This window comes from Vigna umbellata, chromosome 3 (assembly GCF_029865625.1).
Source record: "Vigna umbellata cultivar VRB3 chromosome 3, Vumbellata_1.0, whole genome shotgun sequence".
In the NCBI taxonomy this organism is placed as follows: Eukaryota; Viridiplantae; Streptophyta; class Magnoliopsida; order Fabales; family Fabaceae; genus Vigna; species Vigna umbellata.
The window spans coordinates 55,393,522-55,414,827 of record NC_142167.1 but is presented as its reverse complement, the minus strand read 5'-3'; the positions used below and the strand labels follow the sequence as shown (position 1 = coordinate 55,414,827).

At 33.6% G+C, this 21,306-nt stretch overlaps 1 protein-coding gene, 1 long non-coding RNA gene and 1 pseudogene across 2 annotated transcripts; 2 read left to right on the top strand and 1 right to left on the bottom strand.

The window, feature by feature from the left end:
* The first annotated feature begins 233 nt into the window (after positions 1 to 233).
* Positions 234 to 3,328, top strand: LOC148202980 (uncharacterized). Its single transcript, XM_088109712.1, has 4 exons — positions 234 to 1,422; positions 1,678 to 2,114; positions 2,202 to 3,031; positions 3,214 to 3,328. The coding sequence occupies exons 1-4, from the start codon at positions 234 to 236 to the stop codon at positions 3,326 to 3,328; spliced, it is 2,571 nt and encodes an 856-aa protein (XP_087965838.1).
* A 1,857-nt stretch (positions 3,329 to 5,185) lies between these two features.
* LOC148202979 (uncharacterized) lies at positions 5,186 to 7,344 on the top strand. The gene is made up of 3 exons (XR_015784877.1): positions 5,186 to 5,295; positions 5,408 to 5,498; positions 7,049 to 7,344. It is a non-coding gene; the product is annotated as an uncharacterized LOC148202979 (long non-coding RNA).
* A 10,226-nt stretch (positions 7,345 to 17,570) lies between these two features.
* Positions 17,571 to 19,472, bottom strand: LOC148202978 (receptor-like serine/threonine-protein kinase At2g45590 pseudogene; annotated as a pseudogene).
* Between the last annotated feature and the right edge of the window lie 1,834 nt (positions 19,473 to 21,306).

The following is a 21,306-nucleotide window of genomic DNA, read 5'->3' as shown; positions in this document are numbered from 1 at the left end:
TTCGGTCTTTGTAAGACTGCACTGTTTATTATCTTAATGTAATTAATCTTGATTATGGTAATTACTATATTTTGGGATGTTACATTAGTGGTATCAGAGCAGTTTTGTTCTCTTAAGGACGCTGTAGGTTATGAGCGCATTACGTTTTTACTGTGTGCTTATCGTGTGTTTAATAAGTTAATGTTTTAACTGTTAGACACTTCTAACGTTCGTTTTCTCTGGTACAGAAAACGATGGCCCCTAGACTCCCTCCTCCACCCCAACCTAACGAACCTGATGCGTCCAACCACGCCAGGTTGTTGGAGACAGTGATAGACCGTTTACAACAGCAGAATACGACCCTAATGGAACAAAACGCCACCCTGATGCAGCAAAACCAAGCTGCCATGCAAAGTCTGGAAGCTTCCCGTGCTAGCTCGGAAACAACCCAGCGACAGCTGATGGAGATTTTAGCATCAACCAGGCACACTGCGGGAGCGTCTTCTTCCAACGCTGCCCCGCCTACTGCTGAGTGGACCCTGGAGAGTTTCCTCCAACACCACCCGGCTAAATTCAGTGGGAAATGCCTTCCTGATGAGGCAGACCAGTGGTTGAGAGATATGGAGCGTATTTATGATGCTAAGAGGTGTCCGGATGAGAGCCGCTTGGCTTTTACAGAGTATTTGTTGACTGGAGAAGCAAGTCACTGGTGGACGAGTATGAAGGCCATCTTAACGGACGCTCGGAATCCAGTAACCTGGGCGGTTTTCAGAGGCAAGTTTTATGAAGAGTATTTCCCGGACAGCGTACGTTACGCTAAGGAAGTTGAGTTCCTTCAATTGGCACAAGGAACCAAGTCTGTGTCGGAGTATACCAACACCTTTAAACACCTCCTGAGGTTCAATACGATGGCTACTAACGAGGAGTGGCAGTGCAGGAAGTTTGAGAATGGGTTGAGAAGTGATCTGAAAGTCTTGATCTCAACTTTGTGTATTCGGTCTTTTCCTGCCATGGTCGAGCGAGCCAAGGTTTTGGAGAAGAATATGGCAGAGGCAGAACGGTTGAAGAGGCAGCAAACAGTGAGTAGGGGACCAATGGTGTCCAGGGGAGGTGCTGTACAGAGGAGACCTCCTTACGCTCGTCCAAATCAGTCTTCTCAGACGAGCGGATCACAAGCAGTAGTCCCTGTCGGACAGTCTGGGCAGGGAGGTGTTGTTTGTTTTCGGTGTGGAGGACCACATTATAGGTCTTCATGCCCTCAGTTGGTGGGAGTAAAGCAATGCACTCGTTGTGGAAGAAACGGGCACCTGGATCACGAGTGCAATATGAGTGGGCGTGCTGTGATGAGGCCACCTAATGCTGGAAGAAATCAGCCAAGAGGAGGACGAGCCCAAGCTAGTGGGCGAGTGTATGCTATAACGAGCGCTGAAGCAGCGAGTTCAGGTAACCTTATTGTTGGTGAATGCATGCTGTTTGGTAGACCCTGCTGTGCTTTGTTTGATTCGGGGGCAACGCACTCCTTCATCTCGAAGGCGTGTGTTGAAAAGCTGGGATTAGAAGTGAGCGAGATGCAGTTTGATCTGGTGGTGTCGACCCCAGCAGCTGGTGAGGTTAGGACGTCCACTATGTGCGTCAAGTGTCCTATAGAAGTGGATGGGCGTAGGTTTAAAGTTAGCCTCATCTGCTTACCTCTTCAAGGTTTGGAGGTTATCTTAGGAATGGATTGGTTGGCTGCCAATCGTGTTCTTCTTGATTGTGGAGCGAAAGAGTTGATCTTCCCTGGTGTAGATGAAGAAGTTCTTTCAGTGACGCTCGGTCAGCTGAAAGAAGACATTATGGAAGGCGCCAGCTGTTTCTTGGTTATGACTCACGAGGATCAAGAATCCAGAGGAAGGGTAGAAGAACGATCGTCCACTAGAAACGGTAATGGACGATCAGTTGTGGACGAATTTGCGGACGTTTTTCCGGAAGAGATCCCTGGACTTCCCCCTCAGCGTGAAGTGGAGTTTACAATTGATTTGGTGACTACAGCCGCTCCCATCTCGGTTCAGCCATATAGGATGTCGCCTGCGGAGTTATCTGAACTAAAGAAGCAGATTGAGGAGTTGATAGAGAAGAAATTTATTAGGCCGAGCGTATCACCCTGGGGAGCGCCCGTGCTGTTAGTAAGGAAGAAGGATGGCAGCTCTCGGTTGTGTATTGACTACAGGCAATTAAATAAGCTGACCATCAAGAACAAGTACCCTTTGCCGAGGATAGATGACTTGCTAGATCAACTACATGGGGCTGCAGTATTCTCGAAGATTGATTTGAGATCCGGATATCATCAAATTAGGGTTAAAGAAGATGACATCCAGAAGACAGCATTCAGGTCGCGATATGGGCATTATGAATATGTGGTGATGCCTTTTGGAGTAACGAACGCTCCAGCCGTGTTCATGGAGTACATGAACCGCATATTCAGGCCTTATTTGGATAAGTTTGTGGTCGTTTTCATAGATGATATCCTCATCTATTCCAAGACTGAAGAAGAGCATGAAGAGCACCTTAGACTCGTACTTGGAGTGTTGCGGGAGAAAGAATTATATGCCAAGTTGTCTAAGTGTGAATTCTGGATGAAGGAGATCCAGTTTTTGGGTCATGTGGTGTCGGCTGGAGGCATCTCGGTGGATCCAGCGAAAGTGCGAGCGGTATTGGATTGGGAGAGTCCGCGTTCGGTCACGGAGGTACGTAGTTTTGTTGGACTGGCGGGCTACTACAGACGTTTCATTGAAGGTTTTGCTAAGATAGTAGCGCCGCTAACCCAATTGACCCGTAAAGATCAGCCGTTCGCTTGGACTGATCGTTGTGAATCCAGTTTTCAAGAGCTGAAGATCAAGCTGACGAGCGCCCCAGTGCTGGTTATTCCGGATACGTCTAAACCGTTTGAAGTTTATTGCGACGCTTCTCATCAAGGTCTGGGTTGTGTTTTGATGCAAGAGAGGCGAGCGGTAGCGTATGCGTCTCGGCAGTTGAGGATTCACGAGAGGAATTATCCAACGCACGACCTGGAGTTGGCAGCGGTCGTTTTTGCACTGAAGATCTGGAGGCATTTCTTGTATGGATCCACGTTCCAAGTTTTCAGTGATCACAAGAGTCTCAAGTACCTCTTTGATCAGAAGGAGTTGAATATGAGGCAGAGGAGGTGGCTTGAGTTCTTGAAGGATTATGATTTCGAGCTGCTCTACCATCCAGGAAAAGCGAACGTGGTAGCGGACGCTCTGAGCAGAAAAGTGGTGCATATGTCGTCTATGATGGTGCGCGAGTTGAGCTTGGTGGAGAGTTTCAGAGATCTAAGGTTACAGTTTGAGTTTGAACCGAACAGCATCAAGTGCTGTAACCTTAGAATATCTAGCAATGTGTTCGACCAAATCAGAATGAAGCAGCGTGAGGATGAAGATCTGGTGAAGATACTAGACTCGCTCGTTTCAAAGAAAGATAAGGAATTCAACACAGGAACGGACGGCATGCTGCGTTACAAGGGTAGGACGTGCATTCCTAATGATGGCGAACTGAAGAGGATCATTCTGGAGGAAGGCCATCACAGTCGTCTTAGTATACACCCTGGCATGACCAAGATGTATCAAGACCTCCGGAAATCGTTTTGGTGGCCTGGAATGAAGGGTGATGTCGCTCGTTTTGTGGCATCATGTCTAACTTGTCAACGAGCGAAGGCAGAATATCAAAGACCTGGCGGATTGCTTCAACAATTAGAGATTCCCGAATGGAAGTGGGATAGCATATCCATGGATTTCGTGACTCATCTACCACGCACGGTCAGGAATCATGATTCAATCTGGGTGATCGTGGATAGGCTAACCAAGAGCGCCCACTTCCTAGCTGTCAACTTAAAGATGTCGTTAACCAACTTAGCTAAGTTGTATATCCAGGAGATCGTTCGTCTGCATGGGGTACCTTCGAGCATAATTTCAGATCGTGATACAAGGTTTACTTCACGGTTTTGGCAGTCACTTCAAAGCGAGCTTGGTAGTAGATTACAAATGAGTTCAGCCTACCACCCTCAGACGGACGGCCAGTCTGAACGAACCATCCAGACGCTAGAAGATTTACTGAGGACGTGCGCCCTAGATCACTTAGGCGCATGGGATGAGGTTCTGCCGCTAGTGGAGTTCACGTATAACAACAGTTTCCAGGCGAGCATTGGAATGGCACCGTTTGAAGCACTCTATGGGAGGAAATGCCGAACGCCACTTTGTTGGTTCAAAGAAGGAGAGCACGTACTAACTGGACCTGAGCTTATACAGCAAACGACCGAGAAAGTCAAGCAAATCCAGGAGAGGTTGAAGACGTCTTTGAGCAGGCAGAAGTCGTACGCTGATAAAAGGAGAAGACCGCTGGAGTTCGCTGCAGGGGAGCATGTGTTCCTTCGACTCAATCCAGTCACTGGTGTGGGACGAGCCGTTCGTCCAAAGAAGTTATCTCCCAAGTTCATTGGACCCTACCAGATATTGAGGAAGATCGGACCAGTGGCGTATGAGCTTGCGTTGCCACCCCAACTAACCAACCTTCACCCTGTCTTCCACGTCTCTCAACTTCGAAAATATATAGCAAATCCGTCACACGTACTGGAGTTAGAAGACATTCAGCTACGTCCAGATCGAACGTTAGAATTGCGTCCAGTTCGTGTAGAAGATAGCCGCACCAAGTACTACAAGGGCAAGGAAGTTCGCTTGGTGAAAATAGTGTGGGACGCTAAGACGGGTGATTCAACGTGGGAAGTCGAGAGCGCCATGAAGGACTTGTATCCTCATCTGTTCTTGGGTAAGTCTCTAATTTTCGAGGTCGAAAATTTTTGTAGATAGGTGGAATGTGAGATCCCGGAAAATTTTAAAACGTAATTAGATGTCAAATCAGTAATTACGATACTGCTGATTCACCTAGTAGCTTCCATCAACGAGCCGCGACACACGTCCAGTGCATTAATTGCGCACTAAGCTCTGCATGCACACACGACACTTGTCACGTTAGAAGCTTCCAATTCAGAGTTTGGTATGCAGGTGTCAGCGAGGGAGACGTTCGTTCAAACGAACGTGAGTTAAGCAAAAAGAGTTTTCGAAAAACCCTCCACTCACCTGTATCACTCATCTCCTTCCTCTGAATCAGATTTTCCAATTTCTCTGATCTCTCTCTAGAACCAGTAACCTTCTCTCTTCAACAACTCATCTTCTTCTTCTCCGATTCACTTTCCAGAACCGTAGGAGTGTTCGTCCAGTTGAGACCTTTCATTTGGACCGAACAGAACTTGGATCGGAACTGGTAAGTTTTTCTGTCTTAAGCTTCGTCCCTTTTTCTGGTCTCATGCGAACCCTAGTTGGTTGCATGAATGGGTTCTAGGTCTGAGTTTTGGTTGATTGTTTTGGTGTCTTAGTTTTACGTGGGAACTGTGGAACGAAACTTGAGAGTAGAAGTGGTTAGAGGAAACCCTAGAATCGTGCTTTTGGAAGATCACTGCTATCCAGGTAAGGGAAGCTTACATATATTTAAATTTATACGTGTATGATTGTATGAAAGCATGATTGGGTTGTCTGTATGAAATCTTTGTATGCGTGATTTTCTGATCTGCATGAACGAGCCCTGTTGTGCTGTTATGAATGTACTGATATGATTTTTCTGGATTGTTGAGCTGCATGCATGGTTGAATCGTATGGATGAATACTATAATGTATGAATTATTAAGATGTTGATTATTGAATATGAAGTAATCTGGAAGTGAGAGTGTAAAGTCCATAAATCTGAGATTCATTTGAAGTATAAAGTTTAGGTTAAAATGTTGAAATCTGAAAAAAAATGGCTAAGGTTGATAATTCTACACTTAAATCCTACTTTTGTTAACTAACGCTCGTCACTGTACGGTCTTATACCGTTCGGTTTTCCTTATGATACTTTAAAATGGAATTCTTTCATTTGGAAAGAATTCTGCTCGAGAACGAGCGTTCCCATTTGAGTAAAATAGTGTTCGACCTCATGTCGAGCGTCAGTCTTTAATAGTGTTCGACCTCATGTCGAGCATCAGTCTTCAATAGCGTTCGACCTCATGTCGAGCGTCAGTCTTTAATAGTGTTCGACCTCATGTCGAGCATCAGTCTTCAATAGCGTTCGACCTCATGTCGAACGTCAGTCTTTAATAGTGTTCGACCTCATGTCGAGCATCAGTCTTTAATAGCGTTCGACCTCATGTCGAGCGTCAGTCTTTAATAGTGTTCGACCTCATGTCGAGCATCAGTCTTCAATAGCGTTCGACCTCATGTCGAACGTCAGTCTTTAATAGTGTTCGACCTCATGTCGAGCATCAGTCTTTAATAGCGTTCGACCTCATGTCGAGCGTCAGTCTTTAATAGCGTTCGACCTCATGTCGAGCGTCAGTCTTAAATAGCGTTCGTCCTGATCTCAATTAGCGTTCGTCCATACAGTGAATTAACGTTCGTCTTTTTATGGAAGTGTAACAAAGAATGAAAATGTGATATTGAGAGAATTATAAAGTGAACGAACCCTATATGAGGTGAAATTATGATATTGATATTTGAACGAGCGTTCCAAGGAGGAACTACTCTTGGTTGGAAATTGATATTTGTAAAGTATGACTGTGGATAAGTTTAGACTCGCTGTCCATCCTGATGTTCCGTGATACGCCTTTTCAAGTAGAAGGGGGTACTCATGTGTGGGAACGGCAGGAGGTCCTTAGTCCATAAGTTAACATGGGCGACGTAAGAACGGACTTACCTCGAGTGGCAGCTGTTTAATGTTACCCAGTTACTACATCACTCGGGTGCAAGGACGCTTGAAACTACACAGATTCATACAGTCCGGACGGTCTGTCTAGAATATTTATATTTATGTTTTGGTTGAAGTTATATGCATATGTATTGATTGTGTGATGATTTGAATATAAATGTTGAAGTATGAATTTAAAATACGTAAGCTTACCCTTGCATTTCCATTGTGTTGTCTACTGTACATGTATACTCCGTCTTGTCAAAATGCAATGATCATCCGTTGTGGATGTGAGCAGATGGTGGAGCGTCCCTTGAAACACTGCTGGAAGAAGAAAATTTGGAGGACGCGACCCTGGTGGATGTTGAAGTCAAAGCCGAGCCCTAGAGCGCTCGCCAGTATAGTATAGTTTATTATGTGTTTTATGTAGACGTTCGGTTGTAATCCTGTAAAACCGTTCGTCCTTAAACTCTTTATATTATGACGTCCGTCATTTCTGTATGTTTTTTTTTGAACGTTCGACACCGTTAGTGCTCGTTCGGTCTTTGTAAGACTGCACTGTTTATTATCTTAATGTAATTAATCTTGATTATGGTAATTACTATATTTTGGGATGTTACAATAATAATATAATATATAAATCTAATTTCTTTATGTCATCTATTTAAAAAAAAAACAATTCTTATATAATATTACACTAATTCTTTCTAATTGCTTAACAAGTATAACAACAGAATTCTTGTAAGACTGATTATTATAAATATTAAAAACACAGAAGGTACGTAGAATTAAAAAAAAATCAACTATCATTTACACTTATTTTCTAAACTTGGTGGTCAAGAAGGCAATGTGAACTTGGCTATTTAGCTTTATAAAATAGAATAAAATTGTAAGTAATAAACACAAAAATGAACATTTAGATACAGGCAAAAACAACATATAAGGATTGATATAAGTAAAGCTGTCAAAACGGGTTACCCGACTCGATCCGGCCCAGCCTATCACAGGTTCATCACTTAATGAGTCAACCCAACTTGGCTCACTTATTAGCAAGCTGAAAAAATTCGAACCTGGCTCAATTTACCATGGGTTAGTGGGTTAAACGGGTTGGTTCACTAACTCACTTAATTATAAATTTTTTCTTTTAAAATAAAAAATTATAATTTTTTTAATTCAAATCTAAATAAATTTCACTCTAAAATAATGTTAAAAATCAAAGACAATTGAAAATAAAAAAAAATATCATACAATGCAAAATCCAAGTGTAATTCAAAAACAAGAAAACAAACACAAAAGACAAACAAATAACTTTTTAATATTAATAATTTTTGTATCATTTGTCCATCTATAATATATCTTAAAACATTTTTTTATTCCATCTACAATATAATAAAAAAATGTTAACTAATAAATTAAAACACAAAATAATAAATAATTAAATTAAATTAGGTGGATTGGTGAGTCAACCTGAACCTAGGTGAGCCGAGTTCAAAATAAGTCAGGTTGAAAATTAACCCATATAAAAAATTATACTTTTTCCAAACCTAACTCGGTTCAAACTCGTAATAAACTAGATTCACTTACGGATTACAACCCATTTTGAAATATTATATATAAGTGGTATATATATTATAACCGAATCAAAGTTGAAACTACACGTCCATGGATAATTAGATACCGAATTACAGAATATATAAACTTCCATGGACATTTTTTTGTAATCTAGGAATTATACAAATTAAGTGATATATATAATCCACTAAATAATGTTGAGTTTCTTTTATTCATCAAAGAGTGCTGGAGTACTATTTGACATGAAAATAATATAAATATAGATGAGCTAATTAATTAGAAAAATTTAAAAAAACCATTTAATAATGTAACTCGATATTCCACAGGAAAATTCTTTCAAATTATTCTAAAATCTAAATAGTAGGTGAGGACGCCGCCGGCTGCTGGTAACAAACTCTAACAAAAAGTTAATTAAATTAATTAATACAACTGTCAAAAAAAGTATATGAATTAAAAATTGAATCTTATCTTGACTAAATAAAGGGAAGCATCTTTTAAAAGATATAAAATATTTAATATCATATTCTAAACTCGAACATAAGCGTAGGTTCTTTACTTTATTGAATTCTAAAACAAATAAATATTTCTTAATTGGTCGATTTGAAATAAAATATATATATATATATATATATATATATATATATATATATATATATATATATATATATATATATATATATATATATATATATATATATGAAAGGAGCAAAAGAAAACTGTCCACACCTTTTAGAAAAGAAGATGTGAATGTATGTTACCCCAAATTCTCTCATTCATTTTCTTGAAGTTCACATATTACTTCTAGAACTATCACTCGGAAATTGCTAATGAAAGGACGGGTATCAATGTGATCAATGTAAAAAAAAAAAGTGTTTTTGGCGCGTCACGAGCACAATCTTTATATACATAAGACGAACTCAATCTATGTGTTTAGATTAGGTATGCCAATTATTCCATTCAAATCGCCAACTTTCCATCACGTTGATCAATGCTTCAATTTTACCTAATTAAGGGTATTTATATCCGTTGTACTAATTATATTAAAGGAAAAGGGTGGAAAGATTTTATTTATCTTATTATAAATTAATATAAAAAGAAAGAAGTATATTAATTAGTGACCATTATTTTTATAGGTGGAAAATCACATTATGTGCGAAGGAGGAGATATGCAACGCCGGAAAAGTGTATATGCAACGTTACAAGAGGAAATAATTCTTTTAATAAAAATTCAATTAAAAATGTATCAAAAATTTAAAATTTAATTCTGTTATTTTTTTATGTAAAAACATGTAAGTAATTATAATATAAGATAAAGGTCACCTCATCACACTACTTAATAGTAAAATCAAATATAAAATTTTTATTATGTCTTCACATAAGGAATAACTTAATATATTTTATTATGTGATATAAAAGAATTTATTGTTATGATTTAACTAATAGAATGGAGTTAGAAATTCGAAGAAATTAAAACAGGAAAATATAAATAAACCCTTATTTTTTTAATTTCCTCAAAATCTAGAATTTGGTGGGTTATCGTTTGAATTAATTAGATAGAATGCAGATATATGAAACTGAAGTGTCTGAAGTGTTCCTATTGAGTGGAGAATAATGAGCAGAGAAACCATAGGAAGGTAAACGGATAAGCAATAATACGAAAGAGGTAATTAGATTCCCCAAATAAAAAGATGCCATTTTATTTGTGTACACAGAATAAGAATTTGTGTGCTGCAGTTCAAATATTTGTTGGTTCTCAACACTTTACGTAACTATATTTTCACTCACAGATTTGGTCGCATCTATGCTACTGCTTAGAATATATGACATCTTTAACAATAGTAATGTGTTTGTGTATGTGTTCTTTCTTAATCCACATTTTTCAATGGCATGGGAATGTTTTTTTCTAAGTTCCAAGCATTTCATATCCAATTCTCTCATTTGTCATCGATCTCTCTCCGCCACGTTTGCAAACATGGATAAATACTATTTTTTTTGTGGAATCGGTTGTTGTCATACTAATAGGGAAACTCTACAGTTATTTTGATGAACCACTTTGTCATTTAGTTTCATTGGATTCATTATTAAAGCTATGTCTTGTTAGAGCCATTGGTTTCGTGGCAAAATATGATTCAATCTGCAAAATTTTGGACTAATATGTAGGAGGCAACTCTGCATGTGGGCATGTGGGCATTAGGCATTGATCATTGGAATCCATAGGGTTTACTATATGTTTCATCGAATCTTGATAAAAGTGTATACGATGATTGTGTGTGGTTGATGTTGAATGTTTATAGTTAATGAAAATATAATCATTATCCATGAAAAAAAATAATATATATATATATATATAAGTGGAGTAAGTCTTAGGTGGAGAAAGCCCAACAACTTAGTAATTTTTGTAACTCTTTAGTAGTTATCTTTTTCTTTGATTGTTTTGAAAACATATAAGATTTTATATTTTCCTAGTTGTTAATTGATCTATTTTATTAATTAGGTAGTAGTTCCTTTATAGTTTTAATTCTATATATTTAGAATGTTACATAAAGTAATTATAAAAAAAAGTGTTTTTTGTGCTTTGAAAATAATATAATATGCATATATAATTATAGGGTCTTTATGCATTAATGGATAAAATTGTATCATAAGTTTGTATAATTTGTTTAAAATTTATTTGCATTGACACTATTCAATATGCGTGTGAATTCACGTGCCCACATGTACATATGGTTCAGATTTATTCTTTTATTAACTGATATTAACATAGTTTTCTCACTAGATGCATAAAAACATATACATTAATGTATGTTTTACTTAACGTATGTGTCTGTATATATTGAGTTATACGTCCAAATGTTGCTAAAGAACAAACTATCAACCACAACACATGTTTACAAAAGAAAATTGAAACCAATTTTTTGTATTTGGATAATTAAGGAAGTGGATAATATGTAGAATCACAAGTTCTTTACCCACCATAAGAAACTAGTGGATATGATATTAACTAGTGACCACATAAAATATTGTTGACAACCAATAATGACAATTAATGATGATTACTTTTTGATAGGATTTAGAATTCAATGGCTGATAATATACAGAATCTATGATTAGATATGTTAATTTATATTGCATAGATCCAAGTTTTAAAACCATTGCTATATAACGAAAGAAATATTTAAATATCTTCCAAAAAAAAATCTATCATGGTTAAACATCAATATGTTTTTGTAAATTTTTTTCACTTTCATTTTATTTTTAAATTTACATAAAAAAATATATTTTAATTCACACTTAAAATCATTCTTAATTCTTATTGGTAAAATTAGGCATCTTGAAATTTTGGTTCGTTAAGTAAAATTATTTTTCTAGTACATTATACAAAGACTAATTTTTTTTATAGAATAGAGAGAAAAAACTTTTAACATAAGTAGATAATAAATATTGTTTCTTTTAAAAACGTCACAAATAAACTTGAATGAATCGGTTTTTATTTATTAAAATTCATTCTCTTTAAAATATGCTTTCTTTTCATTTTTTACAATAGTTTAATTACTCATTTATCTTTCTTTTGTCTAAAAATATCAAGTTGGTCATTCAAATATTCTAGTCACAATTTAATTTCGATTTGTAAATATTGATGGAATTTGATGTTTGATTTTTGAAAACTTGATTCAATTTGATATTTTTTCTTAAATTTATTAAAACGACTCAAGAATTTTTCATCAAAATTGATACTAGGATTTTGTTAATTACACCAACAAAACAAATAATCCTTATTAATCATTTCAATTTTGATGATTTTTTTATTTGTTTTAATAAATTTAATAGAAAGGATCAAATTGTATTAATTTTTCACAAATTAGAACCAAATTGCATCAATTTTCACAAATCAAGATCAAATTGATATTTAAAAAAACTAGAGAACCGACTTAACATTTTTTGACAAAACAAAGACCAAATAACTAACTAAACCTTTATAATGTTTAAAAATATTATCTATTGTTTTCTAAATTGAGAGAAAATGCCTCAATGATCATGTCAATAAGTCATTTACATTATCCTCTACTGTTATCCAAACAATCTCAAAGTTGCAACATTTGAACTTTGTTTCTCATATCGATCCTATTATTATTTGTGTGGTAATAATGTTGAATCTTTCTCTCATTTGTTCTTTCATTCTTCTATTGTTATACGGTTGTGGACATGGTTGAAGGAACTTTTTCAGGATTTGTAATTGTCTTTTTTGGATTTGGTTGTTCAATTCATGAAGTCTCCTTATAGTCTTTTGCTTAAATTGATTAAGTGACTATCATTACTATAGTTATTTGGACGATTTAATCATAATAGATTTCAAGATTCAATTATGGTTCTTTTCGCTATTTTTCAAATTAAGGAGTTAGTGCATATGACTGAAAATAAATCTAAGAAGCATATAAGTAATATTATCTTTGATTTTTTGGTGCTGAATTTTTTTAATATTTAAACTAGGAAGGTAAGATGGTTTCATTTATATAAGTAATATGGCAAGTTCCATTTGACAATTGGCTTAAGGCGAATACTGATGGTGCAACTAAGAGTTGTTCTGGTTAGACTTTTTGTGTGCTCATATTTTTAGAAGAAGTCAAGATAAAAATATGTGATAGTTTTTCAATTTTTTTAGGAGTATAGATTTCCATTTATGTTGAATTTATAGGGGTCATTTATGTATTGTAGCATGTTTGAAAGGGGGACTTTCAAAGGCTTTGGTTGGAGCATTATTCTTTTTAGTGTGTCACATTTTTAGAATCAACGAGTGGTTCCTTAAAGTCTTAGAGAGGATGACATCGGTACTTTGTAGTTCAATTTTTTCATATTTTTTGTAAAAATAATCATTATGGAGATAAGTTAGCTAATTTAGTTTTGATTGATAGAAAATAATATAGGTGGTTTAATGTATTTATCTTCATGTACTTTTTAGATTTTTCTCATAATAAGTATAATTCGTTTATATTTCGTGAAATATAATTTTTATCATGGGTTTAGTGTGATTTTTTTTGATGAGATTTGAAGTGTTAGGATAACTGATATATTAAAGTTTATAATAATGTTTATGAATTTTCATTTGTAAGTAAACAAATTAACAATGACCATGTATCCGTATTTTTGTTTTTCATTTTTAGACTATACTGGGCAATTACCTATCATTCTGCACGGTAATATCCGTATGGAAAAAATGATATGATCGATATGGCATGAAAAAAAAAATTGTATGATGACAACTGTTAGACTCATTTACCTTTAATATTTCATCTGAATGCATTCCCATATACATAGATATTGATGGTTTTGTAATGCACATGACCTTAGAAGAAAAGGGTAGAACTGGGAAAACAGAAAATGCCATTAATCTACTGCTTTAATAGTCGTTAACGTTTGTTTTCTTTTCTAAAATAATTAGGGAAAGCGCTTTGACCCGGATAGCGCGCCACCTTGTTGCTCGTGCGTTACAATAAGATTATTTTTGTTACAGATAATGTTAATAGTATATTTTCTTACATTATTTTTTAATATATTTATATTATTAAATAAGGTTTGTATGTACCATTTTATACCAAGCATAAATTTTCCTTTTCTCATAAGATCCATGTCAAATTCACCTCGTAATATTGTGGCAAAATTATCTTGCCACATAATTCACTTTGTTTATCTTCCAAATATTTGTTAAAATTAGATTTAATTATTATTTTAATCTATATAATCTATATTTTAATTTGTTTTGGTTCTAATATATATATTTTTTTCACTCTATTCTTATTATATGTTAAATTGATTTAACGTGATTCTATCTATATTATATAAAAGATGACCATGTATCATTTTAATAAAATGTTGAATTATTAGTTTGGTTCTTATATTATTCTTATTTTTACTCAATTGAGTTTCTAAATAAAAAAATGCGATTCCTTTTGCGAAATCAATATTAGTATAGTTAGGAGGTGATCACATGAGTTTAAACTTTCTTTTACTTCTCTAATTTTTTTTTCTTTTACGACATAATCATACAAAGATTGTCTCATTCATATCTAAGATGGACTTGTTTAGATATAAGATCTTCATTTTTGTTTATTTCATCATCAAGATGCACAAATGAATATCATTTTGTGATCAAGATTTGTGGAAGACAACGTTGATGAAAAGAAATCTAATTGTCTTTATGTAAAAAATATAGGATCTCAATTGAATTAGAAGAAAAATATAAAAACTAACTACAAATCAATTTAGCACATTGAATGTCAATTTAACTAAAAAAACACATTGAATTAATTTAACACAATACTTGATTGAACTAAAATTAAACATTAAAACCAAAATATTCAAAACCAAAATATAAGAAGCATTAAAAATTAAAAATATATTTGGTCAGTTTTTTTCCTAGGGAGAAAAATATAAAATAATTATCTTTTTATAACCCTATTTTACTTTATGCAAAATTTAAAATTATGAATTCACTTTTAATATTATATTAGAATTTTATTTTTGTTAAATTTAATATATTATTCCTACATAAGCATTATTATATTATTTAGAAATGTTTAATTTTAAATATTCGGTTGTGATAAAAGATTTCATGTCAATTAAATATATATAAATAAACCGTAAGTCCATATTCTAATTGAAAGCTTTTATAATTTAATTTATACATGACTTAATTTTTTTCTTAGAAATAAATTAATCTTATTATTTTTTACATATTTTCTTAAAAAATTCTTATGGAGAAACTCATCTAAAAATAAATATAAAAATTAAATGAAAAATAGTTGTAAAGTACAGTAAAAATAAGGAAGAAAAACTATAATAAGTATCATTTTTAAAATTATCTTTTCTTATATTTTCTCTTACCTAGCAACTTATGTTAGTTTTATTACTTTTAAATAAACAAAACATTAAGGTACATATACAGTAAAAGTTATTTTCCTCGATCATTTATTTTTCATATTGCTCCCAAATTTGACACAGTTTTTTTCCTTTTAATTAAAACAATCGTCTATTGTTATTTAATAGTATAACTTTTAAAGTAATTATCATGAAGTGAACACCTTATAGTATACGCATTAATAAGTTATCTCAAAACTAATTTTACGCTATAAACTAAAAGTTCAAAATAAAAGGCTTTATAAACAAGTTGGTTTGAATTCAAAGTTAACAAGAGCTAGTAATAAGTTAATTGATAAATATGAAATGACATAAAAAAATTCAATTATGTTAGATAAAAAATGATTTCAAATAAATTAATGAAGATAAAAATAAAATATAGCTTAAAAATTAACACAAGTTAGTTAAAGTATACTTGAAAAAAATGTGAAGCTTTAAAATATCATTATAATAACTTGTACGATAAATGCTTACCAACCGAGTTTTTAACTTTATCCTCTCACAAAGCTTTGTGAAAATCGTGAATTTCTCTCAAACACAAACGTCTTTTCATATACTTGTTAAAATTAAAATTTATTTAATTATTAATATATATATATATATATATATATATATATATATATATATATATATATATATCCTTATATATTAGATAAATAAAAATAATTATAATAAAACAATAACTAGTGGGCAAAAAGTTAATGGATGATATGTGACGTTTTTATTACGTAGTCCATTCTTTTAAAAATTAAGTGGTAATAAATTTTAACATTAAAATAAATAAATATGATATAATTTTCTAAATTGGTCTTATTACTACCAAAAGATTTTTTCTCTTATTTCTATGTAATTGTTTGTTAATCATTTATGTTTCAAAATTATACTTCTTTAATTTGTTTAGACTCTCAAAGTTAAACTCTAAAATGTATACCTATTGTTAACATCCTACTATTTAGATTGAACAATTTGTTAACCTCAATAATAGGTATAGATATTAAAGTTGTGTTGTTTTAATTTGTATACACGTACCTTTTCTTTTATCATTTTAAAAAAATAATTTAGGTTTTAAATATTATTTTAGTTCTTATTTTTGATGATTTTTTTCAATTTAGTTTTAATTTTTTTTGTTTAATTATGTTTTGATTTTTGTTAATTCTTTATAACATTGTTTAAATAGTTAATAATATAGTGAACAACATTATTCAGTTTGTATTAACGTGTTTCAAATCATTTCTTTTCATTTTTTTAGATATTTTTCTATAGACATTTCCTTTACATGTTAATAATATCTTGAGAAAATTCTTAAAGTTGTCCTGGTGCTTTTTTTTTTTTATCAAATTAGAATTTATCAAACTTTTATATCTATATATTTCATATTTTCATGCTTTATGATATTTTTTTTAATTTATATAATGTTGTCGTCTTGATGTATGAAAACAATATAATTAGTTTTTTTTTATGTATTTTAGATTTTAATTTTAAACTAGAACTAATTAAATTTAAAAAATGTTAAAAAATTACGTTTGACATTACTAAAATTAATGTAAATTTATGAGGAATGGTACATAGTTAAATGTAAATTTATGTCAAATATTTTGTTCAACATAGATTTATTCACCGCGAGTTCTTAGCACATGTAAATAGTTTTAAATATTCAACTTAAAATATCTCTATTATATTACTTACAAGTAATTTTGAATCATCTTACAAGATAATTTAAATACTAATTATAGAATGACATTCAACATCGATATTGAATGGTAATTTATGTATCAATTATATTTTTACCTATATATAACACTAAATTGTTTTACATTACTTATTAATTAAATGATCAATAACTAATGTAACTACGATGCAACCTTTTGTAATAGTGTTTTAGATATACTACATTACAAATTTATAGATAAAGTAATTTTGCTATGATTTTATTACAAAATATTTGTTTTAAAATATTATAAAATAATATTGATAGTTTTCTAAAAAATACAAAATAATTAAAAGTATATCGTTTTATCAATTTATTCTTCTTTTGGATCGGACCCATGTCTCTATCCTATGTTAATATAAGGTTAATCATTTCGGACATCTCTATTTGTGCATAATTGTCTCAAATAGGTCATCGTATTTTGAATGTTCTCAATTAGGTTTCTTTTTGTGAAAAATTGAATCAATTTGTACCTCGCCGTAATTGGAATGGACGACGTCAAAAATTGTGTTTCATGGCTTGGTGACTAAGCAGACGTGGCACACTTTGGTGGCTTGAGATTGATTATTTTTATTTACCGTTTTACAAAACTTTAATTTAATCAAAACACAACTTTTAATCAGATTTCTCAATCACTCTTGGGCCTCTCTTTCTTAATCTCACTCCCGATCCACTCCATCACATAATCCTTCACTCCCCCCGATTCCCTCCCTCCCCCACTCTCCTGCCTTCACCACCAATCCCTCCCTGAACCACCACCACCTTTCTTCTTATTCAAATTCACATTCTCATTATCAACACTCTCAAAGCACCCATCTGACACCACACTCAACTTATCAGCCCCACTGGCGACATGTTCGAGTAATCGACAACCCTCATAGGACAACTCTCCAGCGATGTATCAACATCCATCACACTCACATTCTGCCTCTCCTCCATCACCCCAAACTCCTCGACCGCAATTTCCACAACCCCTTCCTTCTTCCCCTCCATCATTCCCAAATCCTCCACCGCCTTAACCCTAGCAAGCCCAAAATCCCTTCGCTCTAAAATCCTCATCCAGTAACACATTACTCGACTTTATATCCCCATGAATCACCGAAGGCTCACACGCGTGGTGCAAATACTCCAACCCCATTGCCACCGAAACGGCGATGTCAAACTTCTTCCCCCAACACATCAGCTTCAGACACCGTCAGTCTAGTAACGTGTCCTGCAAACTCCGGTTCGACATCAACTCATAAACCAGAACCAGCTTCCGACTGCGCCGGTCCGAAAAAAAATTGAGTAACGAAATAACAAACGGCGACTTTAGATACGAACACAGCGTCAACTCGTTGTGGAACTCTCTCTCCCTTGGGATTGACCCGGGCGAGTCCATAACCTTCAACGCCACGGTCTAGCCAGAAGGTAGACTTGCTTTGTGAACCGAACCGAACCCGTCGTGCCCAAGCTTTGTCGACGACGAGAACGAGTTCATCGCGCAGCGTAGAACAAAATAAGAGAAACGTTGTTGGTTGTGCTCAAACGGCGTCGATTGTAAGAAAGTTTCCCCAATTTTGCACGGACTGAAGAAGCAAACCACAAATCCCTAACTTTTAATTAGATTCCCGTAATTAAAACGTTGTGTTTTGATTAAATTAAAGTTTTTTAAAACTGTTAATAAAAATAATCCACCTCAGGCCACCAAAGTCTGCCACGTCAATAAAATTTGCTCAGTCACCAAGCCACGAAGCACACTTTTTAACGTCGTCCATCCTAATTAACGGTGAGGTTCAAATTGATTCTATTTTTCACAAAAAAGGACCTAATTGAGAACATTCAAAATACGAGAACCTATTTGAGAAGATTATGCACAAATAGGGATGCCAAAATGATTAAACTTAATATAATACATAGTTATTTGTATTGCTTATGACTATTCTTTTTATTTTTTTTTAGATAATTATGTTTCAATTTGTTTATTCTATGGTGGGTTCCAATTGTAACATCTCATTTTAATAGTATAAAACTATTAAAATAAAACGTTACAAAAGATGATAATAGAACAATTAGGTAAAACAAACCTACTGCAAATAAGATATTTACACCTATTGAACCATCTAATTATACATATATTTTACCCTCACCTCTCGCTAGAGAAATTGAAAAAATATTTTCCTAAGCTCACACCATTAAGGTGATCATTGCAAAAGAGAAAACAACACACAGACAGACAACACAAAAGCAAGAATAAACTAAAGTACCAAAAGAATATACATACATTTTTGAAACCATAACAACACATCCATATTATAAATCAAGCAACATAGAAATAATTCCCATCAACCTTGAACTCCAACTATTTGGATAGATGTATTGATGTTAGACTCATGGAGAACCTGTACACATGTATGGTGGAGTAACTTGCTTCGAATAATAACAACAACCATAATGTCATACACCAAGGTTAATTCGTGAAACATCTATGGTCAAAACCAGTGACCATAGACTAGGACCTCCTGCTACTCTCCATGACATAATCACCCATCTCTACTTGTGATGGGGTTACTGAGAGTGTCATGATCATTCCTCAATCCAGGAGCTCCTATTTCAATATATTACACAACATAACTACACTAGAATATTCCTCTGTGGAATTCCTTTCTCCATCATATTTAAATCCACACTTTTCATTTCATTTGAATATTATTATACATGTCTCCCATACGTTTCACCATACTTAATAATATACATAGTCTCATGTAAACATCATCACACAATTCAATAGATACTACCAAACAAGCATCAAAGTACCAAATACAACTCAAAACTCAACAAGAACAAGAGAATAGAGAACATAAACCAATACTGCAAACATATCACGCTCAACGCCAACTTTCTGGCGCTCAACGCTATCCTCACTAGAAAACTACCGCTCAACACCAACACTACTAGAAGAGTTGTGCTCAGCCCTACAATCCTGACACTCAGCCCTATACCAGAAAATCAATAACTCTAAAACTAGCTTTAATTGACCCCAATACCTATTCAAATTATCAAAATGGAATTCTAGACAAGAGGAATGATTGAAGAACAATTTTATAACTCAAATTAGATACCAATTTAATGATTTGATCACGAATCAAGTTTCAACCAATTAATCTAAAACTCACAACTCATCTATCATACTTCAATGTTTTAAACCATATTTTTAAAGTATTGACTAGCCAACTAAGTTCTAAATGGGCTCAAGGTACACACCAAACAATATATTTGCTCTTAAGACCCTTTCTCCAAGATTTCACATGTTAAAACCCCTATTTCTTAGCTAATATTGATCCTTACATCATTCTATTGTCAAACCAAAATTCTAAAAAAACTTATGCATCAGATTCTATGTAATTCACCTCAGATTTTTGTTGAACCAGAAAGGTTACACAAGTCTTAAATAACTTAGACACCAACCTTAAACACCAGGTTTCTCTCCAAAACCATTCCTAAAAAACATCACCTATTAAAACCCCAAATTAGACACAAGACTAACCAAAACTTTCACCTTCCACTACTTCAAGTTTAGATTACAACCTCAATTACAACAACTCAATATGATTAAAACAGACAATATACCACAAGCATTCATAGTAATCCTTTTCCAATATCAAACATCACACATATAAGTCAATACAAGCAATTTCATCACAACACATCAAAATCTCCACAAGTTAAATATTTTTAAAGCAAACTCTAATATACCAATTCATATTATCAAAGCATTGACATAATAGAAAAGAGATATTTAGCTTTCCTTACTTGTTAGAAACTCAAACCAGCTCTAGGGACCCCTACTCTGCTTTCTCTGCTCAAAGAGACACATAACACCTATAGACAATGAAAATATAATCAGGATATGTAATTAGAACCACTGCTCAGTAGAGAACCTTAAAGGAAACTCAAACCATACATGTGACAGAACCAAACATCACATGCATTGGAAAATATGAAACTAGAGAAAAGAACATAAAACTAACTTACTCTTATTGAGAAGCTGATCGGTAGAGTTGAAGATCTTACCACGAGAATCACACAAGCGATCTTCGATCTTCAAACAGATAAACATGGTGTAAAAACCCTTAGAGAGAAGGTAGATAACTTTAAAAAAATAGTTTTAGAGAAAATATGTTTTAAAATAGTAAAACGCGTTTATAACAAATGTATTTTTATTAAAATATTTTAATATCAAAATAATCGAGTCTTAATATTTTTAATTCATTATCAAAATATTATTTTTAAGGTCTGCACACCATTTCCCTGTATACCTAGAGAGAGTAAACATAATTAATTTAATCCTTCTTCGGTTGTTCGTGAATTGAAAAAGGTAACAT

Excerpts from the sequence above, each read along its gene's own strand:
- LOC148202980 (XM_088109712.1), top strand. The coding sequence starts at position 234 with ATGGCCCCTAGACTCCCTCCTCCACCCCAACCTAACGAACCTGATGCG. Across the intron at positions 2,115-2,201 it reads AGAAATTTATTAGGCCGAGC|CTGACCATCAAGAACAAGTA; the intron begins GTATCACCCTGG and ends CAATTAAATAAG. Across the intron at positions 3,032-3,213 it reads TATCCAACGCACGACCTGGA|GAAAAGCGAACGTGGTAGCG; the intron begins GTTGGCAGCGGT and ends TCTACCATCCAG.